The following is a 23788-nucleotide window of genomic DNA, read 5'->3' as shown; positions in this document are numbered from 1 at the left end:
GAGTGCGCCCATGGCTTTAGCAGTGTCAGTGTCCTTTTTGAGTTTCTCAATTGCCGTGTCCACTTCTGGTCCGAACAGTTGTTTCTCATTGAATGGCATATTGAGCACTGCCTGCTGTATCTCTGGTTTAAAACCAGACGTTCGTAGCCATGCGTGCCTTCTTATAGTCACAGATGTGTTAATTGTTCTTGCAGCTGTGTCCGCTGCATCCATAGAGGAGCGTATCTGATTATTAGATATGTTCTGTCCTTCCTCAACCACCTGTTTCGCCCTTTTTTGTAGCTCTTTGGGTATATGCTCAATGAGGTGTTACATCTCGTCCCAATGGGCTCTGTCATAGCGCGCAAGTAGTGCTTGAGAGTTAGCGATGCGCCACTGGTTTGCAGCTTGTACTGCGACTCTCTTTCCGGCTGCATCGAACTTGCGGCTCTCTTTATCTGGGGGTGGTGCATCCCCAGATGTATGGGAGTTGGCTCTCTTGCGAGCTGCTCCTACTACGACGGAATCTGGTGGCAGCTGTGAGGTGATGAAAACAGGGTCTGTGGGAGGTGCTTTATATTTCTTTTCCACTCTTGGTGTTATTGCTCTACTCTTGACCGGCTCCTTGAAGATTTCCTTTGCGTGCCGAAGCATTCCTGGGAGCATAGGCAGGCTTTGGTAGGAGCTATGGGTGGAGGAGAGGGTGTTGAATAAGAAGTCATCCTCGACTGGTTCCGAGTGTAGGGACACGTTGTGGAACTCTGCTGCTCTAGCTACCACTTGTGAATATGCTGTGCTATCTTCCTGTGGTGAGGGCTTTGTAGGATACGCCTCTGGACACTGGGGCGTCGTATAAGTCCCAAGCGTCTTGGTCCTGGTCACCTTGGCTCATGGTGGTGTGAGCCGGGGAATGTGATGGAGTTTGTGCCGGTGAAACGTTAGTTACAGGTGGAGGAGAGGGTGGCGGAGTTACCTTTTTCACCATTTTTGTTTGTGGTGCTTGGTCTGACTGAAACTCCAGTCTCCTTTTTCTCCTAATAGGGGGAAGGGTGCTTATTTTCCCTGTTCCTTCCTGTATAAAAATACGTTTCTGAGTGTGGTCCACTTCGGTGGATTGCAACTCTTCCTCAAATCTATGCTTTCGCATCTGAGAGGACAGTGATTGCTCCTCTGAATAGGAACCGGTAGTTGGGTCGGTTGCGGGTCGTTTTGGCACCGAAACCCTGTCTGTACTCTTTTTCGGCTCCGAGGTGACCTCCTTCTTTTTCGGAGTCGAACCCTCTCGGCGTCGATCTTCCTCGGTGCCACTGTCTCTGCGTCGAGCAGTTTCGGCTCCGCTATCTCGGCGTCGATCTTTTTCAGCAGCACTTTCTCGGTCCCGAGAAGGCTGCGTGCCGGTGTCTCGACCGGAGTCGGACGATCTCGGCACTATTTCGGCCTTTTTCGGTGCCGACGGTCGGTCACCGAATTTATGGGTCGAGCCATGGCCTGGTGGCAGTGGCGTCCCCTGGGCCTTGTCACTTTTCTTGTGTGTTGGCTTCGACGTCTTACTCACAGTTTTTTGGTCGTCGAATTCCTCGGAGTCCGATTCATGGATCGAGAAGGTTTCTTCTTCCTCTTGTTCCTCGAACTCTCGGTGAGCTGTCGGCGTGGACGCCATCTGCAGACTTCTGGCTCGACGGTCACAGAGTGTTTTTCGGGACCGGAACGCACGACAGGCCTCGCAAGTCTCTTCACTGTGCTCAGGCGACAGGCACAGGTTACAGACCAAATGTTGGTCTGTATACGGGTATTTGTTGTGGCATTTAGGACAGAAACGGAACAGGGTCCGTTCCATCAGCGTTGTTTTACACGCGGTCGGGCCGACCAGGCCCCGACGGGGGATCGAAAACTACCCCGAAGGGTACCGGAGCTCTTCACTCTTCGATTCGGTGTCGATTCTATTTAAGCCGATCCCGAACGCAACAATACCGTCGTAATTTTTCCGATATTTAGCTAACTTTCCGTTCTGAAACCTGGAGCGAAAGGAACACGTCCGAACCCGATGGCGGAAAGAAAACAATCGAAGATGGAGTCGACGCCCATGCGCAATGGAGACAAGGAGGAGGAGTCCCTCGGTCCCGTGACTCGAAAGACTTCTTCGAAGAAAAACAACTTGCAACACCAGATGGCGGGCTATGCACAACATGTGTATCTACAGCGACAGATGCCATCGAACATAAAGGTTTCTTTATTACAACATTATAGCTATACTAACATTGGTATATCTCCACCTGGAGATATCAACACACAAAAATAAACACTTAGTAACAGTCAGCAAAAGCATACACGGGGCCCTGTGAGGGGCAAACCATATACTAAGAAAGTGGTAAAAGAATGGAGGTGCCCAACCAAGGTAAGCGTGTTAGGAACCCAGGGGCTGAGGGAGTAGGAAATTACCAGAGCTAAGTACTAGAAATCCCCCAGGCGCAGTTATTATTGAGCCAATTGTCTCATAGGCTAACACAGGACCGTTGCGATTGGATTTTTATGGATTCAGGACCCTTCCTAGTGGACACAAGTTGGCGCAAAAAAAGGATGGAGTGTGCTCCCACCCCCAGAAGACCGGAGTACCTACATCAGGGAGCCCAGGTGCATGGGGTGAAGTGGTGTTGGAAACCCTCATTGAACTCAATGGAAGCCTCGGGTGTCCAGCTGCTTTCGTGACCTGTGGTGCAGACCAGTGGAACCAGGAGGTGGATTCCAGACATGAATATCCTGAAAAATAAAAAGGGGACAGTGTCCAGGCCACTCGATATTCAGGCAGGGTAGGTAGGTAATGCCCATCCACTCAGAGGTGAAGTCCCTGCAGGATGGTAAAAGAAGATGTCCAGCTGCAGAGTCCATGTGTTTTTTTTTGGGGGGGGGGGGGGGGGGGGGGGGGATAATGGTTGGAGAGGGGCGGTTGGGTTGGTGGGTCAGTGACCGGAAGGACCACCAACAGGCCTCAGCAAATGCAAATAGCGGTTGCAAGGAAGTTTGCAGGATTTGGAGGACCAGCAAGGTCCTAGTGACACGACCCTTGGTGGGGAGTCAGGGCAAGCCTTCAGTAGGAAGGAAAGCCAGCTGGAGTCTGAGTAGCCCCCATGAGTGACCCACTGATAGCAGGCACAGGGAGTCGCAAGGAGGTTTCAACAGCACAACAAACAGGAGTCCTACTATGCAGGAGCTGCAGGGGGAGCAGAATCTGGAGTTGCAGACTGCTGGGGCTTCTAGGAGCTCGATCTTCTTGAAGGAAGAGACAACAATCTTTAGCAAGATCAACAATCGTGGTGCACAGGGGTTCTGTTCCAGTGACTGCTGCAAGGGTCCATCTTCTCCCAAGTTTTTCAGGATCCACCAGCCGGTTGTCATTGTCTTGAGGTGTTGGCAGATGTGGGGAAGTGAATCCTTCACCCCAAGGAAGATTTCTTCTTGCTTCTTCGATGCAGGCAGAGTCCTTGTGGCACTGGAAGATGCACAGCCATGGACGTTGCAGAAATCTTGCAGGAGCTGGAGAAACAATGTTGCAGTGGGAGCCCTCCCATCTTGATACTGTTTTGTTTCAGTCCCAAAAGCAGACCAGCAGCAGTTCCAGAGGCCAGGCGGACCCAACCTCAGGGGAGCCCCTAAGTAACCCAAAAAGGGAGTTTGTCACTCTGTAGTGACCCACTTACCAGAGAGGGTCAGGGACGTCATCTACCTGGCCTAACGAGTCAGATGCTCCAAGGGGCCTCTGCCCACCTTCTTTCCAAGATGGCAGAATCAACCGGCCACCTGGTAGAGCTCTGTGCACCTCCCTAAGGGAGGAGCTGGACAGGAGAGTGGTCACTCTCCTGTCCTTTGTGTAGTTTTACGACAGTAGGACCAGGGGCTCCAGAACTGGTGCAAACAGGATTATGCAAGGAAGACACCAAATGTGCCCTTTAAAGCAGTCTGGTGGCGCTCAGAGGCCACCCATTTCAAAGTGAGAGGTGGACACACCTATCCCTTGAGGAAATCCTTTGTTCTGCCTTCCCCTGCTTGAGTTAGGCTCATCAGCAGAAGGGCATAACAGTGTCTGGAGTCTGCAGCAGTGTGGGCTGACAGCCAGACCCTTTAATCCTGGAACCAGTGTAGTTGCATGATTCCAACATATCTGATACCAAACATGACTAGGTTCTGAGAAGCCATTATGTAGTTGGACCACTCGTGTTGACCAGAGCCACTATATACCTGAAGATGGCTTTCCCGCACTTACAGGGCCCAGAAAATAGCATCTGGGGCTTGTAAGAGTACCTCTGCTCATGCAGGGGGGTACCCTCACACTTCGGAGCATGCACCTTGCACTTGGGCTGAAGGGCCTACCTGAGGGGTGACTTACAGTGTCCAGGTGCAGTGACCACGATATAAAGCAAGCCTTATATTTAAAGTGAAAGGTGCATGCATAATTTCCCGCAGGATGCAATGGCATGCCTGCAGACAGTTTGCACGGGCTCTTATGGGTGGTATGATACATGCTGCAGCCCATGGGAGACCCCTGGTGTACCAGTGCCCTGGGTAGCTAAGTATCATATACAAAGGACTTACATGGGTGCACCGGTATGCCAATTGTGTGGTGCGAAAGGTAGTCAATAACCAAATTTAGAGAAGAGAGCACAGACACTGGGGTCCTGGTTAGCAGGATCCCAATGTACTATAGTCTAAAACACACACTGACACCAGGCAAAAAGGAGGGGGGTACTACATACAGAACCCAGCCTCCTACACATGATATTAAAGAAATGTATGTTTGTTTATATAGTACATGCTTGTGGTGCTGTCTGCACACAAGAGGACTGAAGCCTTTTTTATTCTTGGCAGGAAAGCTTGGAGGCTGAGGAAAACTGCTCAAAGCTCCAAGTGGTTGATGTGCAAAGCTTTGAGCAGTACAACAGTTTCCCTGGACCTGTAATTCTTGTAAGTGCCCTCCCCATCCGTATATAGACGCATTAGTGCTTTGAAAAAACGGGAATAGAAACTCATTCCCTTCTGGGGTGTAGGGACTCTTTCTATTGCTCCCTTCTGCTGCATGATGCAGACATCTTGGCTCAATAAGTGAAGATGAGGCGGGTGATGGAACGAACTCTAGGGTATGTCCATGGGTGATCAAGTCTAATAACTCCAGTGATGAGTATAGTTGGAAATATTTGCACCCACTGTTGGAGAAAGACCAGGCGTAGCCGACACTCGATACAGATCACTTTTTTCTGTTTGTCTCTTTCCCTTGAGAGACCTGGTTCCTGCGAGGCCCTGGCTTATGATACGCTGCTGCAGGTGGCTGTCTATATGCTTGTTGGTGGTAATATGGTCGGTACTGTAGATGAGAGGGTTGTTTGGCATCTCTGTTATATGTAGATGCCTCTCCTTTCGGGCTCCACAAAGGTTTTTTTTCTAAACTGCAAGGTACCCAGCGACCTGGCAGTCTCCGTGCCAGCTTTTATTGACTGTAATGCGTTAACATGTTTTCCAAAACGAGCTTGTTCATCAAAGGCCATGCCTAATATTTTTGTTTTTAAACCAGGCCAAAACGAAGTGGATTTTAACCACCCTTGTCTTCTCAAGACTGCAGCTCCTGCCAGCTGATGGAATCCTGTAGATGCGATAACTGAAGGGCAGTCTATTATTTCCGATGACTTTCTTTCTCCTTCCCGCAGCAATTTCTTTTCTTCTGCTCTTCTGTCTTCAAAAGGACTTGACTTGCTACGAGGTAGTGGATGAGCCTTGAAAAACTAGTACATTGGAACCAAAGATTGGCTCCACTCTCTACTTCAAGAGGGACCTGCTTGAGCCTTCTGGTGCTTTGCCATGGCCACTGACACCAACACACTGTGTGTAACAGTCCCTAGAAGGATGCAGTCACAGGGGGTGACATCTCTTGAAAAAGGAAAAACTTTTCCAAAGTGATGGAAAAAAGGAGCAGCGCTCCAGATCCACGTCTCAAGGTACGTAAAGAGATGAAAAAAAATCCTCACACATGGGTGGTGTTTAAATGTTGGTGAGTAGAAGCAGTGCTTTGAATTTTCTGGATCAAGTCTGGTGCCTGGGGATAGTCACAAGGTGAGTAATCTGAGGTTACTAGTATCCATCAGAAAAAGTTTTATAACACCTGAAGCTCATGTATGTGACAAGCTGATAGTGTGACCAAAAAGACTGTTTTTAGGGTTAGAAGCCAAGCGGACAAATCTGCATTGGCTCAAAAGAAGTGCAAATATCAAAAGAGTGAGAACCAGATTTATGTGGAACTGTGGCATTACAAATTCCTTAAGCAGGAACATATAAGGTAAACCTTTAAGAAAACTCCACACAGCAGGTGATTTGAAAAGAGTAGGCTAATCAAACAATCGCAAAAAATAAAAATAAAACAAGATAAGACAGACCTTCAAATAGTACCTAATGTGATAGCCTGTTGGGTGATAAACTGTCCAACAAGCTTGACATGTAATGTTTCCATCTGACCCTTGCTGCACAAAGCCACACATTTGACGCAATGCTTGGCATCCATAGACTGTGTGGAGAGGCACCTAGCCACCAAGATAACCTCAAAACCACACATTGGAGACCAAAATCAATTCAACTGCTACTGTTCAATCTCGACCAATTAGGTGCAGGTTGTTTAGGCTTAGGTGCAATTTCCTTGCAATGTCCTGCTGCTCCTACAGACATCTGCTTACGACTGTCCCTACAAGGTTTTAAAATCCTGAACGTGTATGAGGGAAAATTCCCCTTTAACACTTTTGAGAAAGATAGTCAAACAAAAAACAAAAAAAATTGCATTTCAAGGCGCAGAAAGAAAAGAATGGATGCCACCACATATTGGTGGTACTTATAAGTGGCTCCAAACTGAGGCACTGAGCCACATTCTTTAGAATTTTACAAATCCCATCTGGCACCTGGGGAATATACAAAAGGTGATGATTCTGCAGTTACAAGTATCCATCACAAATGCATTACAAAGGAGACGGAAGAACACACCCAAACACTAGAAAAATGGTGAGACAGCCACTCGGTGGGCTGAGCAAAGGTGTGATTGACAACGTGTTAAGATAATGGCTGAACGCTACAGAGCAAATGAAGTTCATGGTTGAAGGACACCCCAAAGCCATTTAATTAAGTGTATAATACAAAGTAGTTACCATTAATGATGTAAGTGTCATACATGTTAAAACTAAGAGAATACGTCTTTGGGAGGCCTGAGATGCGCAAAAAGCAGTGCTACTGTACTTTATAAATTGTTTTCCCAAGATATGTTCCAGACTGTGTTCAGAGAAGCACTAATCACACTTAAAAGGATAGCAACAAAATATCAGTACAAGGTTAGAAAAATATTTTCTTAAATGTGTCTTGAATCAGCCAATGCCGCACTTGAAATTTAATCCACCTCCTACATGCTCAAAACCCTAAGAAGCATAGTCCTTTTCCAGGCTTTCCACAGTCCAGCTGACAATAACTTTAATACTGTGAAGACTAGAACAAATTGAAAACATCACCAAAAAAGAACCACATCTCACTGGCTCTTCAAGTCCTGCACTAGATCTCCATCATCCTTTAAAGTCCTCAGCATATCTCACAAGGAAATTCATGGTGTATGATGCAACTTTATTTTTTGGCACAAATCAACACAAAATACTAGACATGTGACCCACCCCTAGGAGGCAAATAATATACTAAAGATATCCACTAGCAATCAGAAATAGGCATAAAAAAGCTTAGAAAACAGTGCAAACAGTAATAACCAATAGTGACCCCAGGGGGAGCACAAACCATATACTAAATAAACGGAATGCGAACAAGGTACCCCCACCTAGGTAAGTAAAATGTGTAGAGGGGAGCTGGGAGTACTAGAGAACCACAAAGGCAAGTAACACAGTACCCACCAGCGACCAGGAATGCAGGAATAAAAGACTGGATTTTCCCCAAACCACCCAAAGGAGGAAAAGAAGAAAGACGACATCCAGAGAAGACTGCAAGATAACCAACAGTGGATTCCTGAGGAAAGAAGACTCGTGGAGAGAGGGTACCAAGTCCAAGAGTCACAATGGAGTCCAGGAAGAGAAGAAGGTACTACCCCACCCAGCTGTGGATGAAGGAGTTGGTCGACGGTACTGAATAACAGGTCAGGACTGCAGCCCAGGTGCCGGAGAACAGTTCCAGATTGATGCAGGGGATGCCCCACGCCAGAAGGAAGATTGCAGATGGGTGTTGGTGCAAGATATCCACCAACAAGCCTTGGCAAAGGCAAACACGCAGTTAGTGGAAAAGAGGTGCTGCCGGGGACCAGCAAGGCCCAGGAGGACTCAATCCCAGGAGTGGGGAGTCACAGGGGACCCTCAGAGTCGCAGAAAGTCCACAGGAGCACCCACAGGATGGTGACAAGCCACAGAAGGAGCCCACGCACCACTACAAAAGTGGATCCCACGCCGAAGGAGAACCACACAGAAGGGTTTACTTTGCAGGATGGAGGGCTGTAGCTACACATCTGAAGATCCCTTGGAGGAGATGCAAACAAGCATTGGCAGCTGCAAGAGACGCAGTGCAAGGGGGGCTGTCCTGCATGGGAAGGCAAAGGCTTACCTCCACCAAAGTTGGACAGCTGGCAGAGAGGACGAACAAGAGTACTCCAGACCACCACCTGTGATGCAGGATCCATGTAGCTGGTCTTCGCTTGTTGTAGGTGCCTGCGGTTGCAGGGGAGGTGACTCCTTCACGCCAAGGGAGATTTCTACTTCTTGTGCAGGCTGAAGAGTTGCAGTCTTCTGAGGATGCATGGCGAGGAAAGTGTTGTAAAGCTGGCAGGATCGCCCTGGAACCAATGTTGCTGAGGAGACCTTTCTTCTTGGAAGCAGCATGTTGGGTCCTGGAGTTTCCAGTTGCAGTTCAGGAGGCCAGAAGTTGAAGGAAACGTTGCAGAGGAGTCCTCTTGGAATCTTGCAGGCCGAATCTGAGGACCCACCCAAAAGAGAGACCCTAAAAAGCCCTGAAAGGGGGATTGGTCACATAACCAGGTAAGCACCTATAAGGAGGTGGCTCTGATGTCACCTGCTTGGCCTGGCCACTCAGATGCTCCCAGTCAACCTTAGAATCAAGATGGCAGAACCCAGGGACCACCCTCTGGTGGAGCTCTGGGCAACACCCCTGAGGTGGTGATGGATAGGGAGTGGTCACTCCACTGTCAATTGTCCAGTTTCGGGCCAGAGCAGGGACTTAACTTGTGTGGACTGGTTTATGCACGGATGGCACCAAATGCGCCCTTCAAAGCAAACCAGTGGTTTGGGGAGGCTACATCTCCCCCAAGCCAGTCACACCTATTTCTAAAGAGAGAGGGTGTTACAATCCTCTCCCAGAGGAAATCCTTTTTTCTGCCTTCCTGTGCTTGATCAGATCTAGCAGAAGGAGGGCAGAAACCGGTCTGAGGGGTGGCAGCAGCTGGGCTGCCCGGAAAACCCTGGAAGATTGGTAGTAGCAATTCTGGGGGTCTAAGGAGCCCCAGAGCGCATGGAAGCATACCTCCAATACTTGCAACAGTATTGGGGTATGATTCTGACATGTTTGATACCAAACATTTCCAGGTTCTGAGTTACTGTAATGAAGCTGGACATAGGTAGTGACCTATGTCCAGTCCACATATAAAATGGCATCCCGCACTCACAAACACCAGTAAAATGGGGCTAGTGCCCTCACACACAGGTACCTGCACCCTGCCCTCTGGGCTGGGAGGGCTTACCATAAGGGTGACTTACCTGTAGAGAAAACATTTCCAGGTTCTGAGTTACTGTAATGAAGCTGGACATAGGTAGTGACCTATGTCCAGTCCACATATAAAATGGCATCCCGCACTCACAAACACCAGTAAAATGGGGCTAGTGCCCTCACACACAGGTACCTGCACCCTGCCCTCTGGGCTGGGAGGGCTTACCATAAGGGTGACTTACCTGTAGAGAAAACAGGTGCATGTACCCGGGTGACGCAGTCTGCAATGGCAGGCCTGCAGAACCCTTTGCAGAATAAGTGCTGCAGCCCATAGGTATCCATTGGAACCCCAATGCCTTAGGTACCTAGGTACCATATACTAGGGACTTAAATAGCAGGGGGGAGGATTTGGGGGGGGGGGGGGTGGAGAGAACTAGTATGCCAATTGTGGGAGGAAAAAGGAGGAGAGAGCAAAACTACTGGGGGTCCTGGTTAGCAGGAACCTAGTAGAGACAAACACATTCAAACATACTGACAACAGGCAGAAAATGGGGGTAACCTTACCAGGAAAGAGGGCACTTTCCTACACCTAGAGTGACAACGGTCGAGCTCATATTGGGTCGGCATCCAACACAGGATCATCCACCAACGCAGGTGGAGTCAGCACTGACAGCAACCAACAGATTTCAGCCCAGGATTGAAGCCTGTACTGGAGTTCATATGAGCCCGGTAATGGCTCAGAGGTGACAGCCAGTGCTTGGGGCAGACCTCTAGGTATCAAGATGGAGCCTGAACAGACTGAAAGTTTGCACCATGGCCTGCTTTAAGGCTTCGATCTGCTGCAGGTTTGCGCCAATGGCCAGGAAAACTCAGGGCATGCTGGGACCAACTGAGAAGTAGGGCCTGTGGCTAGTATCTCAACTAAGTGCATTTGACATATTAATGTCTTTATGCCTCTTCTTTGCAGTCAGAGTGGCAGGATTTGGGGTAGAGTTGCACTTCATACTTTTTCTACTTGTGTTTGGACTTGGACTCACAAGAGAACGCCAAGAACAGGACTGTGCCTGTGACTAGAAGCTGGATCTATGCAATGGTAGTGACTACTTGTTTTCAGCGAAATATACCTTCCCCTCTTGGTTTTGATTCACTTTCGGCTGCATCCTGTCCTAAGCCTAGCACTCACGGAATACCTCATGCAGGTCTGTGAGCGACAACTGCTTCGGGCATTTGCGGCATGAGTTAAATCCGGTCATTTTCAGTGTGAACATGGTTCCTTAGCACACTGAGGGAAACATTCGGAATAGGTTAAAATAACAAGTTACTTACCTTCGGTAACGCATTACCTGGTAGAGACTATCTAGCTGCATATTCCTTACACCCACCCATGCCTCCCCGCTCTGCGGATATGTCTGTTAGGGTTTATATCTTTCAGGTCCCTAGTTTTGCACATACAACTGTTGGCTCTATCTGTGACTCTGCGCTTCTGACGTGGAAAATCGTGGGTAAAAGAACTGACGTACAAGTGCCGGGGTGGTGCCTTTTATAGACAGTGACACCACAGACAGCTCCAACGCGGAACCAAACAACGCATGCGGATCTGACCGACGCCACCCAACAGTGTGCGCAGGATATTGCTCAGAAAAAAAATCCAGATTTTTATCCGACGTCAGGGAATTCAAAGGTAAGGGATCTGCCGCTAGGGTGTCTACCAGATAATGCATTACAGAAGGTAAGTAACTTGTTCAAGTCTATAAATTTTAATTACCAACGTATTCATTTTTTCTTACCGTCTATCTGCAAGTCCAACTGTACCATACAGTTTCCTTTATCTAGGGCAGAGAAGACCTGAGCAAGAGTGAGCATCTTGAATTTCGCCTTTTTGAGGAAGAGATTGACGTCCCCTAAATCCAAGATATGACGAAGACCCTTGTTCTGTTTTGGAATCAGAAAGTAGCGGGAATAACCTCTGCCTACTTCTGACATCGGGATCCTTTCTATAGCTCCCTCGACCAAGAGAGCCATAACTTCCTCACAGAGCAAAATTAAGGGATCCTCCATCAGCCGTTCTTTTAATGGTGGCATAGAGGGAGGGAAAACTGGAAAGGGAGGGAATAGCCCTTCTATATGATCTGCAAGACCCATTTCTCCAATGTTATGGACCGCCAGTGAGGGAGATTAAATTGAATCCTCCTTCCAACTGGACGTGTGTGGTCTTGCAGAATCACACTATGAGGACTTGGGTGCTGCCGAGGAGGGGGGCTGGGTGGTTGCCGACCTCTGGCTAGAACCTCTGGTTCTAAAAGTACCACAACCCTGTCCTCGCACTGGATGCTGAGATGGAGGACGGTGGCCGATTTGAGGGTGGCGTGGTATCCCACCCCTTCCCAAGCCTCGAAAGGGGTGAAAGGCAGACTGCTGACGAGCTGGCGCCGAAAGGCCCAAGGATCTGGCTGTAGCCTGGGAGTCTTTGAACCGTTCAAGCACCAAGTCAGAAGTACGAAGCCAGGAGTGGCGTCGAAGGGCCACTGCTGATGAAATTGCCCTGCCCAGCAAGTCTGTTGTGTCCAAACCACACTGAATCGTAAACTTGGCTGCGTCTCTCTCATCTCTGACTGCTTGAGTGAGTGTCCCATACGCCTTCCGGGACATGGTGCAGCACCTGTGCCACCGTATCCCATAAAAGTATGGGAAAATCATACCAATAGGCATGAGGTGTTTATAGACCTCAATGCCAGGCTGGAGGAAGAAAACAATCTTCCCAAGTTGGTCCAGCCTTTAGATTCTTATCCGGAGGAACAGTAGAGAAGGCACACGGGAAGTGGAGGCTTGAACCACCAAGCTTTCCAGGGTAGGGTGTTGGGTGAGGAAACTAGGTACGGTAGGAGTTGGTCGATGGTGGCAGCGAATCGTCCTACTTACAGGAGCCCCTGTGTTGGGTTTGGACCACATCCCCAGCAGGACTTCAGTAAGGACTTCTTTAAAGGGTAACATTGGCTCCGATGTAGCAACCCCCTGCTGAAGCACCTCTGTCAGGATGTTAGTCCTGACCGGCACCGTAGGCAACGTCAGGTCCAAGACCTCAGCCGCTCTAGGCACCACCATGGTGTATGCTGCTCCCTCCTCCGTAGCCACAGAAGGAGGTGAGAGCATACCAGTATCTAGAGAAGTATCCAGTCTGGGGCTTCCCCTAGTTCTTAATATCAGTCCTGCTCCTCTAATCCATATTCTAAAGGGTCCTCAGACTCCTCCGGTTCCTCACCTGTGCCTGGCTCATCAAAATAAGTCTCAGGCGCCGTTGGAAGTTGGAATCGGCATTGTGCGATGTTGTTCCGGCTCCAGATCATCTGGAATGAGTATGTGGCTCCCACAACTAGTAGGTGCCTGCGGTGGGGGGAGCATCTGCGTCAGTCCCGGCACCAGAGGATCCGATATCGGATACTGGGGTGCCCAACGGCATGCGGCCGCAATCGCGGCATCAAATCCGATGGAGCCCCTGCTGTCTGAAGACGAACCAGCGAAGGCAGCACGCTCAAAAACAAGGCGCATGGCTTCGTATTAGTCTTTAATTTGAGCTCCCAGATAAAGGGGGAGACGTGAAGTCGGCCCTGGCATCGCTTCTGCGGAACTGTACTTGGAACGTCGATGTTCTTGTGAAGCCTCGTCAGCCGATGGGCATGGCGAAGTCAAAGTCCACTTGGACGACTTCTTCTTGTGCCTCTTCCCCTAGTGCCCAGAGGACCTTGAGTGGGAAGAGGAGCTGGGGCTCCTGGAGTGGTCCCACGACCTCCTCCTTGAGCGGGACCGTAACCTCCAAGGAGTTGCGCCGACTGAAGTTGACTGTCAGGCCGCCATGAGCTTTAGAGACCGCTCTCTCAAAGACTTCGGGCCATGGCCTGGCAGCCAGAGCACGACTGAGTCGGGGTCCCTGTCGAGGCACCAGAGACATACCTGGTGGGAGTTCGTCACCGACATAGCGCAATGGCAGGCACCAACCGGCTTAAACCCCATTTTCCTAGATGAAATTGCCTTACAGACACATGAAAGAATCTTCGACAAAACGGTAGAAAGCTTGCCAAAAAGGCAAAGGGTAGCACGATCCCAGACCTGCGCTTAACTGGTGCGGAAGGAAAAGAACTGACATCCGCGTGCCAGGGTGGTTCCCTTATAAGCAACTGTGACACCACAGACGGCTCCAGCTCCTCTAATCCATATCCAACGCTGATGAAGCCACATAGAGCCGGACGACTCACACGGATCCAAACGACGTCACCCGACGCCGCCCACAGGGTTTTGCTCAGCAAAAACATTCCGCATTCAAAGTTGACGCCAGGGAATTCAATGGTAAGGAATCTGCAGCTAGAAGTCTTTATCAGATAAGGACAGTCTCAAGCGCAACTCTAGATCCATGTCCAAAGGGGCTGAAAGAAAGAAACAGCTGTCATGGCATTCTTCCACACCACTGACTGACTGCAACTCTTCTTGTGACTTTGGACATCGGCTGCATTACTCCTGGAACTCTTCACCTACTCCTGTGCTGCATAGCCAACTCCTGGTCTTCACTGTCGATCTGGTCCTGCATCTCCAGAAGGCTGTGTAGTGGGTGGGTGTCTGACCTTCGCATTTCACTTACTTAGTATATGGTTTGGTCTACCACTAGGGTCTCCATTATTTTCTATTTATTTCTATGCCAATTCCTGACTTTTAGTGTGTATATAATAGTGTGTTTACTCACCTGCTAGTGGAGTATTGCCTATACAGTATTTTAGTATTTGTGTTACCATAATAAAGTACCTTCATTTTTGTAACTGTGTGGTTCTTTCATGTGTGTAAGCGCTGTGTGACTACAGTGGTATTGCATAAGCTTTGAACGTCTCCAGGATAAGTCTTGGCTGCTCATCCACAGGTACCTCTAGAGAGCCCTGGCAATCTAGACACTGACTATACCTCACTAATAGTGGATAACTGGACCTGGCATAAGGTGATAACACCATAGGTGCTCACCACACACAGGGCCAGCTTCCAACATACAACTTGTTTTTCTTTGAAGAAGCTTTCGGAGTCACAGGATCGAGTGAATCCTCCTCTTTGTAATACTGCGCATGGGCACTGAGTTCTTTGTTAGATTGTTTCTCCCCAGGCGGGACACTGAAGTAGTGAAAAGAGTAGGATAGAATAGATGTCCATGCAATGTATCTACATATGTACAATATTTACATGTTACTAAATTTTAACGGCCACACGCATCCAGGATGGAGGGAGGGTGCATGTGAATCTACAGCACTACATGCCACGAAAAGATGTCTACTGGTTACATTTTCTCTTCAATGGCATGTGTTGCTGTACCTATGCATGGGGTGACCCTGAACCCAGGAAATCAGATTCCTGACGACCTACAAAGAAGAAGGACTGCTGACCTGAAAACACCGCAGAGAAGAAGGAAGACGAAAACTACTTTGGCCCCAGCCCTACCGGCCTGTCCCCCGATTAAAAGAACCTGCACCAGCGACGCATCCTTCAAGCCCAGCGACCTCTGCCGACTCAGAGGACTGCCCTGCAACTACAAAGGACCAAGAACTCAAGAGGACAGTGGAACTGTCTACCTCAAGCAAGAAGAAACCATCTTTAAAGGGACTCTCACCTCACTACAGAAGCGCGAGTCCCCACCACTCTGCACCCGATGCCCCTGGCCCGTGTCCAGAGAAACCAACAACCCAGAGAGGATCCCGAGGCAACTCTGATGACATGTCCACCCTGGGCTAACCTCTCTGCACCCCCACGATGACGCCTGCAGAGGTAATCCCCAACTGCGACTGCTAGGTAAAAAAAAACTGACGCCTGGAAGAAGCACTGCACCCAACAGGCCCATGGAGAACCAACCACCGGTGCAGCAGTGACCAGGCAGGCGGACCTCACCCTTGCCCAGTTGGTGGCTGGCCTGAGAAGCCCCTCTGTGCCCTGCCTGCAACATCTGAGTGACCCCCCAGGTCCCTCCATTGATTCCTATCTTAAACTCAATGCCTTGTTTGCCCACTGCACCCGGCCGCCCCTGTGCTGCTGAGGGTGTACTTTGTGTGCCTACTTGGGAACTCCCTAGTGCTCTACAAAACCCCCCTGGGTCTGCTCCCAAGGACGCAGGTACTTACCTGCTAGCAGACTGGAACTGGAGCACCCCCTGTCTCCATAGGCGCCTATGTTATTTGGGCCCCTCTTTAATCTCTACACCTGACCAGCCCTGTGTTGCTGGTGCTGGGTGTTTAGGGTTGACTTGAACCCCCAACGGTGGGCTACCTATGTCCAGAGACTGAACTTGTAAGTGCTTTACTTACCTCAAAAACTAACTTGCACTTACCTTCCCCAGGAACTGTTGAATTTTGCACTGTGTCTACTTTTAAAATAGCTAATTGCCATTTTATGCCTAACTGTGTACATTACTGTTTTGATTCAAAGTCCTATCTATACCTATGCAAAGTACCTTACATTTAATGTACTTACCTGTAATTTGACCCTTGTGTTTCTAAAATAAATTAAGAAAAGAATATGTTTCTATATAAAAACCTATTGGCCTGGAGTTAAGTCAGTGAGTGTGTATTCTCATTTATTGCCTGTGTGTGTACAACAAATGCTTAACACTACCTTCTGATAAGACTAACTGCTCGACCACACTACCACAAATAGAGCATTAGTATGATCTATTATTGCCTCTGTCAAGCCTCTTGGGGAACCCCTGGACTCTGTGCACACTATCTCTCACTTTGAGATAGTATATACAGAGCCAGATTCCTACATACAGGCTTGTTTATGGGACATTAGAAATGCCACAAAAAGTTGTCTTGTTTTCCTAAAGTCTTTGGTTCTGTTTATACAATAACTAAGAGCCCTTTTAACATCAAGCGTGTGTAGTGCCCTTTCTGCTACAGAATGTGGTTGGGGAAAGAAAACTGGTAATTCTAATGCCTGATTGATATGAAATTGTGAAAGTACTTTTGGAAGGAATTTTGGATTAGTTCTTAATACAAGTTTTTGCCTTGAACATCTAAAGGAAGTGATAGTGACTAAAAAGGCTACTTTGCATGACAGGGATTGTAAAGAAAGGGAGTTTAGTGGCTCAAAAGTGGGACCCACAAGCTGTGTGAGAACAATGTTAAGATTCCAGGATGGGGCTGGAGGAACCGTTGGTGGAATGATTCTTCGAACTCCTTTCATAAATGCCTTAATAACGGGAACTTTAAACAAATAGGTATGCCGTCTGTTTTGGAGATATACGGCTATAGCTGCTAAATGAAGACTGATGGATGTGTAGCAAGATTAGCTTTCTGTAAGTAAAGTAACAGGCAATCTCTTGAAAAGTTGGCTTAAGAGGATCAATGTTTTTTGATTGGCAATAGCAAACAAAACATTTCCGTTTTGCTGTGTAACATTGTCTAGCTGTGGGCTTACATGCTTCTTTAAGAATATCTATTAATTCTTGTGGCAGATATAAATACCCAAATTCTATTACTTCAGGAGCCATATTGCTAGGTTGAGTGATTTGGGGCCTGGATGTCTTATTTGTCCTTGATTTTGTGTTAGGTCTTGTCTGTTGGGGAGCTTCTGATGTGGAATTACTGAGAGATCCCAAAGTGTGGTGAACCATTGCTGATCTGTCCATGTAGGAGCTATGAGGATCATGGTGAGGGAACAATTGACTCAGTTTCCAATGTAGATAAGGAATGAGTGAGAGTGGGGGAAAAGCGTAAGCAAATATTCCTGACCAACTCATCCACAGAGCATTGCATTTGGCCTGAGGACGAGGATACCTAGAGGTAAAGTTGAGGCACTTTGCATTTTAAGATGTGGCGAATAGGTCTATTTGATGTGTTCCCCCCACTTTGGAAAGTACTGGTGAAGGACTTGTGGGTGGAGTTCCCATATGTGGACTTGCTGCTGCATACTGCTGAGCAGGTATGCAAACTGATTGTCTGTCCCTGGGCGATACTGTGCCACTATGAGAATGTGGTGATGAATTGCCCATTTCCATATTGTTTGTGCAAGATAGGATGGTTGAGGTGACTGTGTCCCCTCCTGTTTTTGAAGGTAATACATGGCAGTCATGTTGTCTGTGCGTACCAACACCACCTTGTGTTGCAAGTGTGGAAAGAACATTTTCATTGCTAGGAAGACTGCATGCAGTTCGAGGTGACTGATGTTCAAGGACAGTTGAGTGGTATTCCATAGGTCCTGGACTGTGAGGCTGTGGAGATGGGTCCCCCAACCGATATGTGAGGTGTCTGTAGTGAGAGTGATCTGAGGCACAGGGTCTAAAAAGGTCCACCCTTTTATAAGGTTTGTGGTGTTTCACCAATGCACATAGCTAGGAGTCTGGCAGTCCAACAACACTAGATCCTCCAGCTGACTCTGTGCTAGAGACCAGTGACAAGAGACGCACTGTTGAAGGGGATGCATATGAAGTCTGGCATAAGATACGCAAGACATTGTGTGAATACTCTGGGAGCGGTTGTGATCCCGAAAGGTAAGGCCGTGAGAATAGGTAATGCTTTTCTGCAACCACAAATCTGAGGTATTTGTGGTGTGCCGGATGAATGAGAATGTGAAAAGTGTTCTTTAGGCCTAACGCGGTTATAAAATCACCCTGTTGGAGAAGGGAATATTATATCTCGAAGTGACCATATGGAAGTGTTCTTACAGGATGTAATGGTTTAACGGTCTGAGATCTAAGACTGGTCTGAGAGACTTGTCTTTTTTTGGGTATTAAGAAATACAGGGAGTAAACTCCCGTACCCTGGTGTTGTAATGTAACTGGTTTTTCCGCTTTCAGAAGAGTGAGATGTTCTTGAGAAAGTCTGCCAGTACGAGGGGGTATGTTTGGCGGAGTGGAAGTCAGCTCAAAACAGTAACCATTTTCGATTATTTAAAGTACACATTGATCTGTGCTAGTTTGAGACTATTGTGGGTAAAAATGTTGTAGCCTTCCCCCTACAGGAGTGGATTGTGGTGGTGGGAGGTGGAGGCAGTCAATGTTTGGTGGTGGATGAAGAGCCTCTAGATGTAGATGCTTTTCCTCGGCCTTTGTTACTGTTCTCTCAATAGGAACCTCTGGAGTATGTGTTTTCTTTGACTAAATGGATGGACACTCGTTGCAGGCCTGCTTGCTGTGGTCAGGGAAGAGACACAAATTACACACATGGTGATGGGGGGTGTGAGGAAATTTGGAGTGACATCAAGGGCAAAATTAAAATGGAGTTTGTTCCATTAGGTTTGCATAGTTGGATGTCACACGGAGGAGATATGCCCAAAGATGGCCAGAGAGGGCAGCATATGCCCCAAAGGGCAGAGAGTCGATTCAGGCCCCAAGTTGGAACCAAAGGAAGAGAGTGGAGAAAATGCGATCGAAGAACAACAACGATGATAGAAAGAGGGAGAAAAAAAAACGTTTTGGATTATATTGAGCCAAGAATTCTGAGTGAGAGGAACACATGTTCGAATCAGACGGCGGAGAGAAATAATTTAACAAAGGACTCAATGCCCATGCGCAGTAATATCGAGAAGAGAAGTCACTCGATCCCATGACTCCAAAAGCTTCTTTGAAGAAGAGAAACAAAAAAAAACAAAAAAAGTTGTACAACTCCGAACTCAACACTAGATGGGGAGCTTATGCATAGCATGTGTATCTACAGCTACACATGCCATTGAACACATTATCTCCTTTCCAATGAAATTAACACACAAAAGTCCTGATGTTTATGTTCTAGGTGGAGCTGTTCCATAAAGATTCAGAATTCAGAGGAAACAAGCTACAATTTAGTCAGATGAAGCACCTGGCAAGGAGTGAAAACGAATGCACCAGGATTATGCTAAAGTACGTAGCCAGTGGGGAGCTGCTGAATAATCTAACTGCAGCTCAGGGAAAAATCCTGCTGAATTTGTTACCAGAGAAGTGGTTACTCCAGCATACCTTGTGAAGACCATCTTTTTGTTTAGTAACAATGGTCTAATTTACAACCACCCCTCAAACTATGTGGTAATTGTCCCTCGTGGCATAACATTAGAACAGTCAGCGAACATTTTAAAAAATAGCACTTTCATCTCTTTTAACACGCTAAGTAGTCAAATACCCCCTGGCCAACCTTAAATGCAAAGACTGCATGCGCTCGAATCCAGGACTGTGTAACTTACCTTTTACATGGTTTACTCTTTCACTATTCTTCCAAGATACTGATGTGGGTTACATCATACTTGATAGCTCCTTAATACATAATTTGTTTTTACCTTAATTGCGTGTTCTAAACACTCTGCAGCCGACAAACATCATGAAGGAAATACCTATACCGAATGCATCTTCTTTTTGTTCTCAAAGAACACATTTCCACTTATCGCCAGCCTCCACGATAGAGCCACAAAAATGGTATTGCACAATAGCAAACCATTGATTTAAGTACATAATTGTGTTTTCATGCATCCCCCATAGAGCCTTACATATACAGTTTGTCACAAAATCTCACTGTCTAAATCCATCCCATACTAAATAGGCTGTCATATCAAATGTTTTAACCTAAATGTTCTAAAGCATATAGAGCCATAAATACAATGAGTGTGTCCACCCTAGCGCTATGCAATTCCAAAAAGATCTGCATAGTAAAAAACTACAAAGAGGCAAAAAATGCATTAAATGTAATTACACAACTGTCAAAGAGTTAGAAGCAATACCTTGAGGAGGTTTGTTTCCACTTTATCGGGATCATCAGGTTCCAGGAATGTGGATTCTTCAGGAAGACAATCCTATAAAAACAAAACAAAAAAATCATTCTGTAAACCTATTTTTCAGAAGGTTTGCAAACAAAAAATGAACATGTGCAGTGTTTCGACCTGGATTTGTATAGTAACTTGGATTACAAAGGTGAAAACTGAAAATAAAAACAATTTGTCCTGATACACCAACGTTCAAGAGGAAAACATTTGGTAGACATAAGGATGACTTTGTATGTCCACTGCCAATAGCCTATGTAGTACAAGTGACCTTAATGACTAGTTGATTTGTTACTGTGAGGAAATGGGGTGTATTATATGGTGTGGTTGTGCAACCTCACTGTTTATTACACTTACCAATCCATTTAGAACCCTTAGGTTTTCTCTGTCATACCTTCAAGCTCAAAAACCTGGGTAGCTGTGGCTCTGAGGAGCAAGGTTTACACAAAAGGAACAAGTGCAAAGCATTTACAGGGCATTGCCAGCAGCAGATGGCCACTTGCTAAAGCAACTATGATCTCTGATAAATGGTGAAGGCCCCCAGCAGGCAGTGGTGAGTACTTCACAGGAGCGTGATGCAGACTCTTCGGCTACCTCCCATGAAGGCATTGGGAGGACACCACTAAGTTAAGACGGCTTGGAGGGGCTGAGGTCCCCTCGGGGTACTGGCCAGACAATTTGGAGCGGCAGTGCATACTGAGGGAGGTGGCAAACTCACAGACTGTAGCAGTAGGCAGCAGAAAGACAAGAGAGCCGAAGAAGCTTGTGGAAATATAGCAGTGAGGCGAGCCTCCCTGGGCAGAGCTGAGGCCATAGAAGCACACACTGAGACCTACACTGGCCCCTGGCAAGTGGTCGCAAGTGCTATGAGCAGTACCTAGGGGAGTCCGACAAAACTGACATGAATATCGGCCACAGTGAGTCTAGCTAACTGGACACCCCCAGGGAGCAGGTTGATGCGGCTCAGGGAAGCAGGGAAGAGGGGAAAGCCAGTCTCCAGGCGAGTTCAACAGTGTGCCCAGAGCAAGTCGGAGTTCACGCTGAAGCTACATTAGTTTCTGAGGGTGCGGTAGATGTTGTCACTCTTGCTGTCTGGCCCACTAATATGAACAAATACAGACAACATCCCTTGATTAATGAGACTAAGGTAGAAGCCCTGAGGGATACAGGTGCCAGTGTTACCATGGTGACAGAAAAACGTGTTTCCCCAGGACAGTATTTGGCTGGACAGACATATCCTGTAACCAATGCTGACAATGTAACTAAGGTCTATCCCATGGCTATGGTGACCTTCGAATGGTCAGGGGTTACTGGCCTGAAACAGGTAGCTGTCTCTTCTGCAATCCCTGTTGAATGTCTGCTAGGGAAGGACCTGGACACCTCAGCTTGGGCTGAGGTAGAACTCAAAACCCATGCAGCCATGCTAGGGATCCCTGAGATGGCGTGTGTGAGGACTAGAGCACAAAGTCGAGCACAGGGTGAAAAAAGTGTTTGAGTCTGGAATAATGGCCCAGGCTTTCATGAGAAAGGTCAACAAAGACCAGGGGGTGGGGAAGGGGGGGGGGGGATGGGTTGTCTGTACAGCAAAAAGCACAAGACTCCTTATCTCAAGAAGACGTATTAACAACCTCACACGGAACTGAGCCCACAGAACGTAACCCTTAACAGGTAGAGCTCTTGGGCCCAGGAGGGGGGCTTTAGGGACCAGCTGTGCCAGGGACAGAGAACCTACCCCGCTCTTGAAGGCCTGATGCAGCAGGCTACACAGGAAAAGGAAGATGCCAGTGGGACCCACAGAGTCTATTGGGAAGATGGACTCCTTTACACTGAGGCCAGACACCCCAACCCTGGTGCTACCAGGTAAGTGGTAATGCCTCACCAGTTCAGGGAATTCCTCCTCACTTTAGCACATGACATCGCCCTAGACTGGTATCTGGGCCAGACTAAAGCTTGGAATAGGCTTGTCAGCCATTTCTTTTGGCCCAACGTGTCACAAAAGGTGAGGGAGTTTTGCAGCTGCTGTGTCACCTGCCGAACCAGTGGTAAGGCAGGTGGCCATCCAAAGGCCCCCCTAATTCCACTACCAGTAGTTGGGGTTAACTTTGAAAGGGATAGTGTGGACATAGTGGGTCCACTTGAACCACCCACAGCCTCAGGAAACCAAAATATACTGATAGTAGTGGATCATTCTACCAGGTATCCTGAAGCAATTTCTCTTAGGTCTATTACAGCCCCTGCAGTAGCCAAAGCCCTCATTGGTATCTTTATCAGGGTAGGGTTTCCTAAGGAGGTGGTTTCTGACAGAAATATTTTAAGAGGAGATCGGATGTCCTTTTGCCATGCCTGCTTTTTGCCTACAGAGAGGTGCCTCAGAAGGGAGTAGCGTTTCCCCATTTGAATTTCTGTCTGGCCATCCTTTTGGTACAACTTGCACTTGTCAAGGAGGGTTGGGAACAACATCTCCACAAACCTAAGCAAGATGTGGTGAACTATGTACTTGACCTCTGCTCCAGGATTGCTGTGTACATGAAAAAAGCATCCGAAAATCTTGAGGCCATCTAACCGCTCCAGAACAGTGATATGACCAAAATGCTGCACTGGTGGAGTTTGAACTGGGGCAGAAAGTATGGGTTCTAGAGCCTGTGGCTCCCAGGGCACATCAGGACATCCTAGAAAAGAAAAGTGAGGTCACCTACTTGGCAGAACTAGGTAATAGCAGGACACCCAGAAGGATGATCTATGTGAACCACCTCAAGCTTTTCTGTGACAGGACTGATGTAACCATGCTGATGGATACTGATGAGGAACAGGAAGCAGAGAGTGAGCCTCTCCCTGACCACCTCTCTTACAACCCTAAAGATGGGTCAGTGGACGGCTTTGTCTACTCAGACACCCTCACTCTTGCAGCAGTATGCAAAGCTTTTCTCCTTAACCCCTAGACAGACACGTGTGTACCCATGATTTGGGCATCAGACAGCATGTCTGTCAAATCCAAGATCTATCGGCAGTCTGAACTAGTTAAGGGGAGCATAAGAGTTGAAGTCAACAAGAAGCTGGATTTAGGGGGTTATTGAAACCTGACAGTCCCTGGGCTATCCCAGTGGTCCTAGTCCCCAAGTCCCATCACCAGGATGCAAAGAAAGAAATGAGGTTTTGTGTGAACTACAGAGGTCTCCATTCTGTCACCAAGACAGATGTTTACCTCGTACACAAGGCTAACGAGCTGAAAAATTAGGTGCAGCAACGTTTCTAAGTACCTTTGACTTGACTGCAGGGTACTGGCAAATTCGCATCGCACCAGGAGCAAAAGAAAATACAGCATTCTCTACACTCGATCGGC

The 23788-nt window shown here is 47.7% G+C and overlaps 1 protein-coding gene across 1 annotated transcript in view; it reads right to left on the bottom strand.

The window, feature by feature from the left end:
* PAPOLA (poly(A) polymerase alpha) overlaps positions 1-23788 on the bottom strand; it is an 858334-nt gene that overhangs the window by 47953 nt on the left and 786593 nt on the right. Inside the window, exon 20 of the mRNA XM_069208274.1 lies at positions 20410-20481. Coding sequence (XP_069064375.1) covers positions 20410-20481 — 72 coding nt within the window. The remainder of the gene's footprint in view (positions 1-20409; positions 20482-23788) is intronic.

The sequence above is a fragment of the Pleurodeles waltl genome, chromosome 9 (assembly GCF_031143425.1).
Source record: "Pleurodeles waltl isolate 20211129_DDA chromosome 9, aPleWal1.hap1.20221129, whole genome shotgun sequence".
Lineage (NCBI taxonomy): Eukaryota > Metazoa > Chordata > Amphibia > Caudata > Salamandridae > Pleurodeles > Pleurodeles waltl.
Note: the sequence above shows the minus strand (reverse complement) of the source record. Positions and strands in the feature narration are given on the sequence as shown.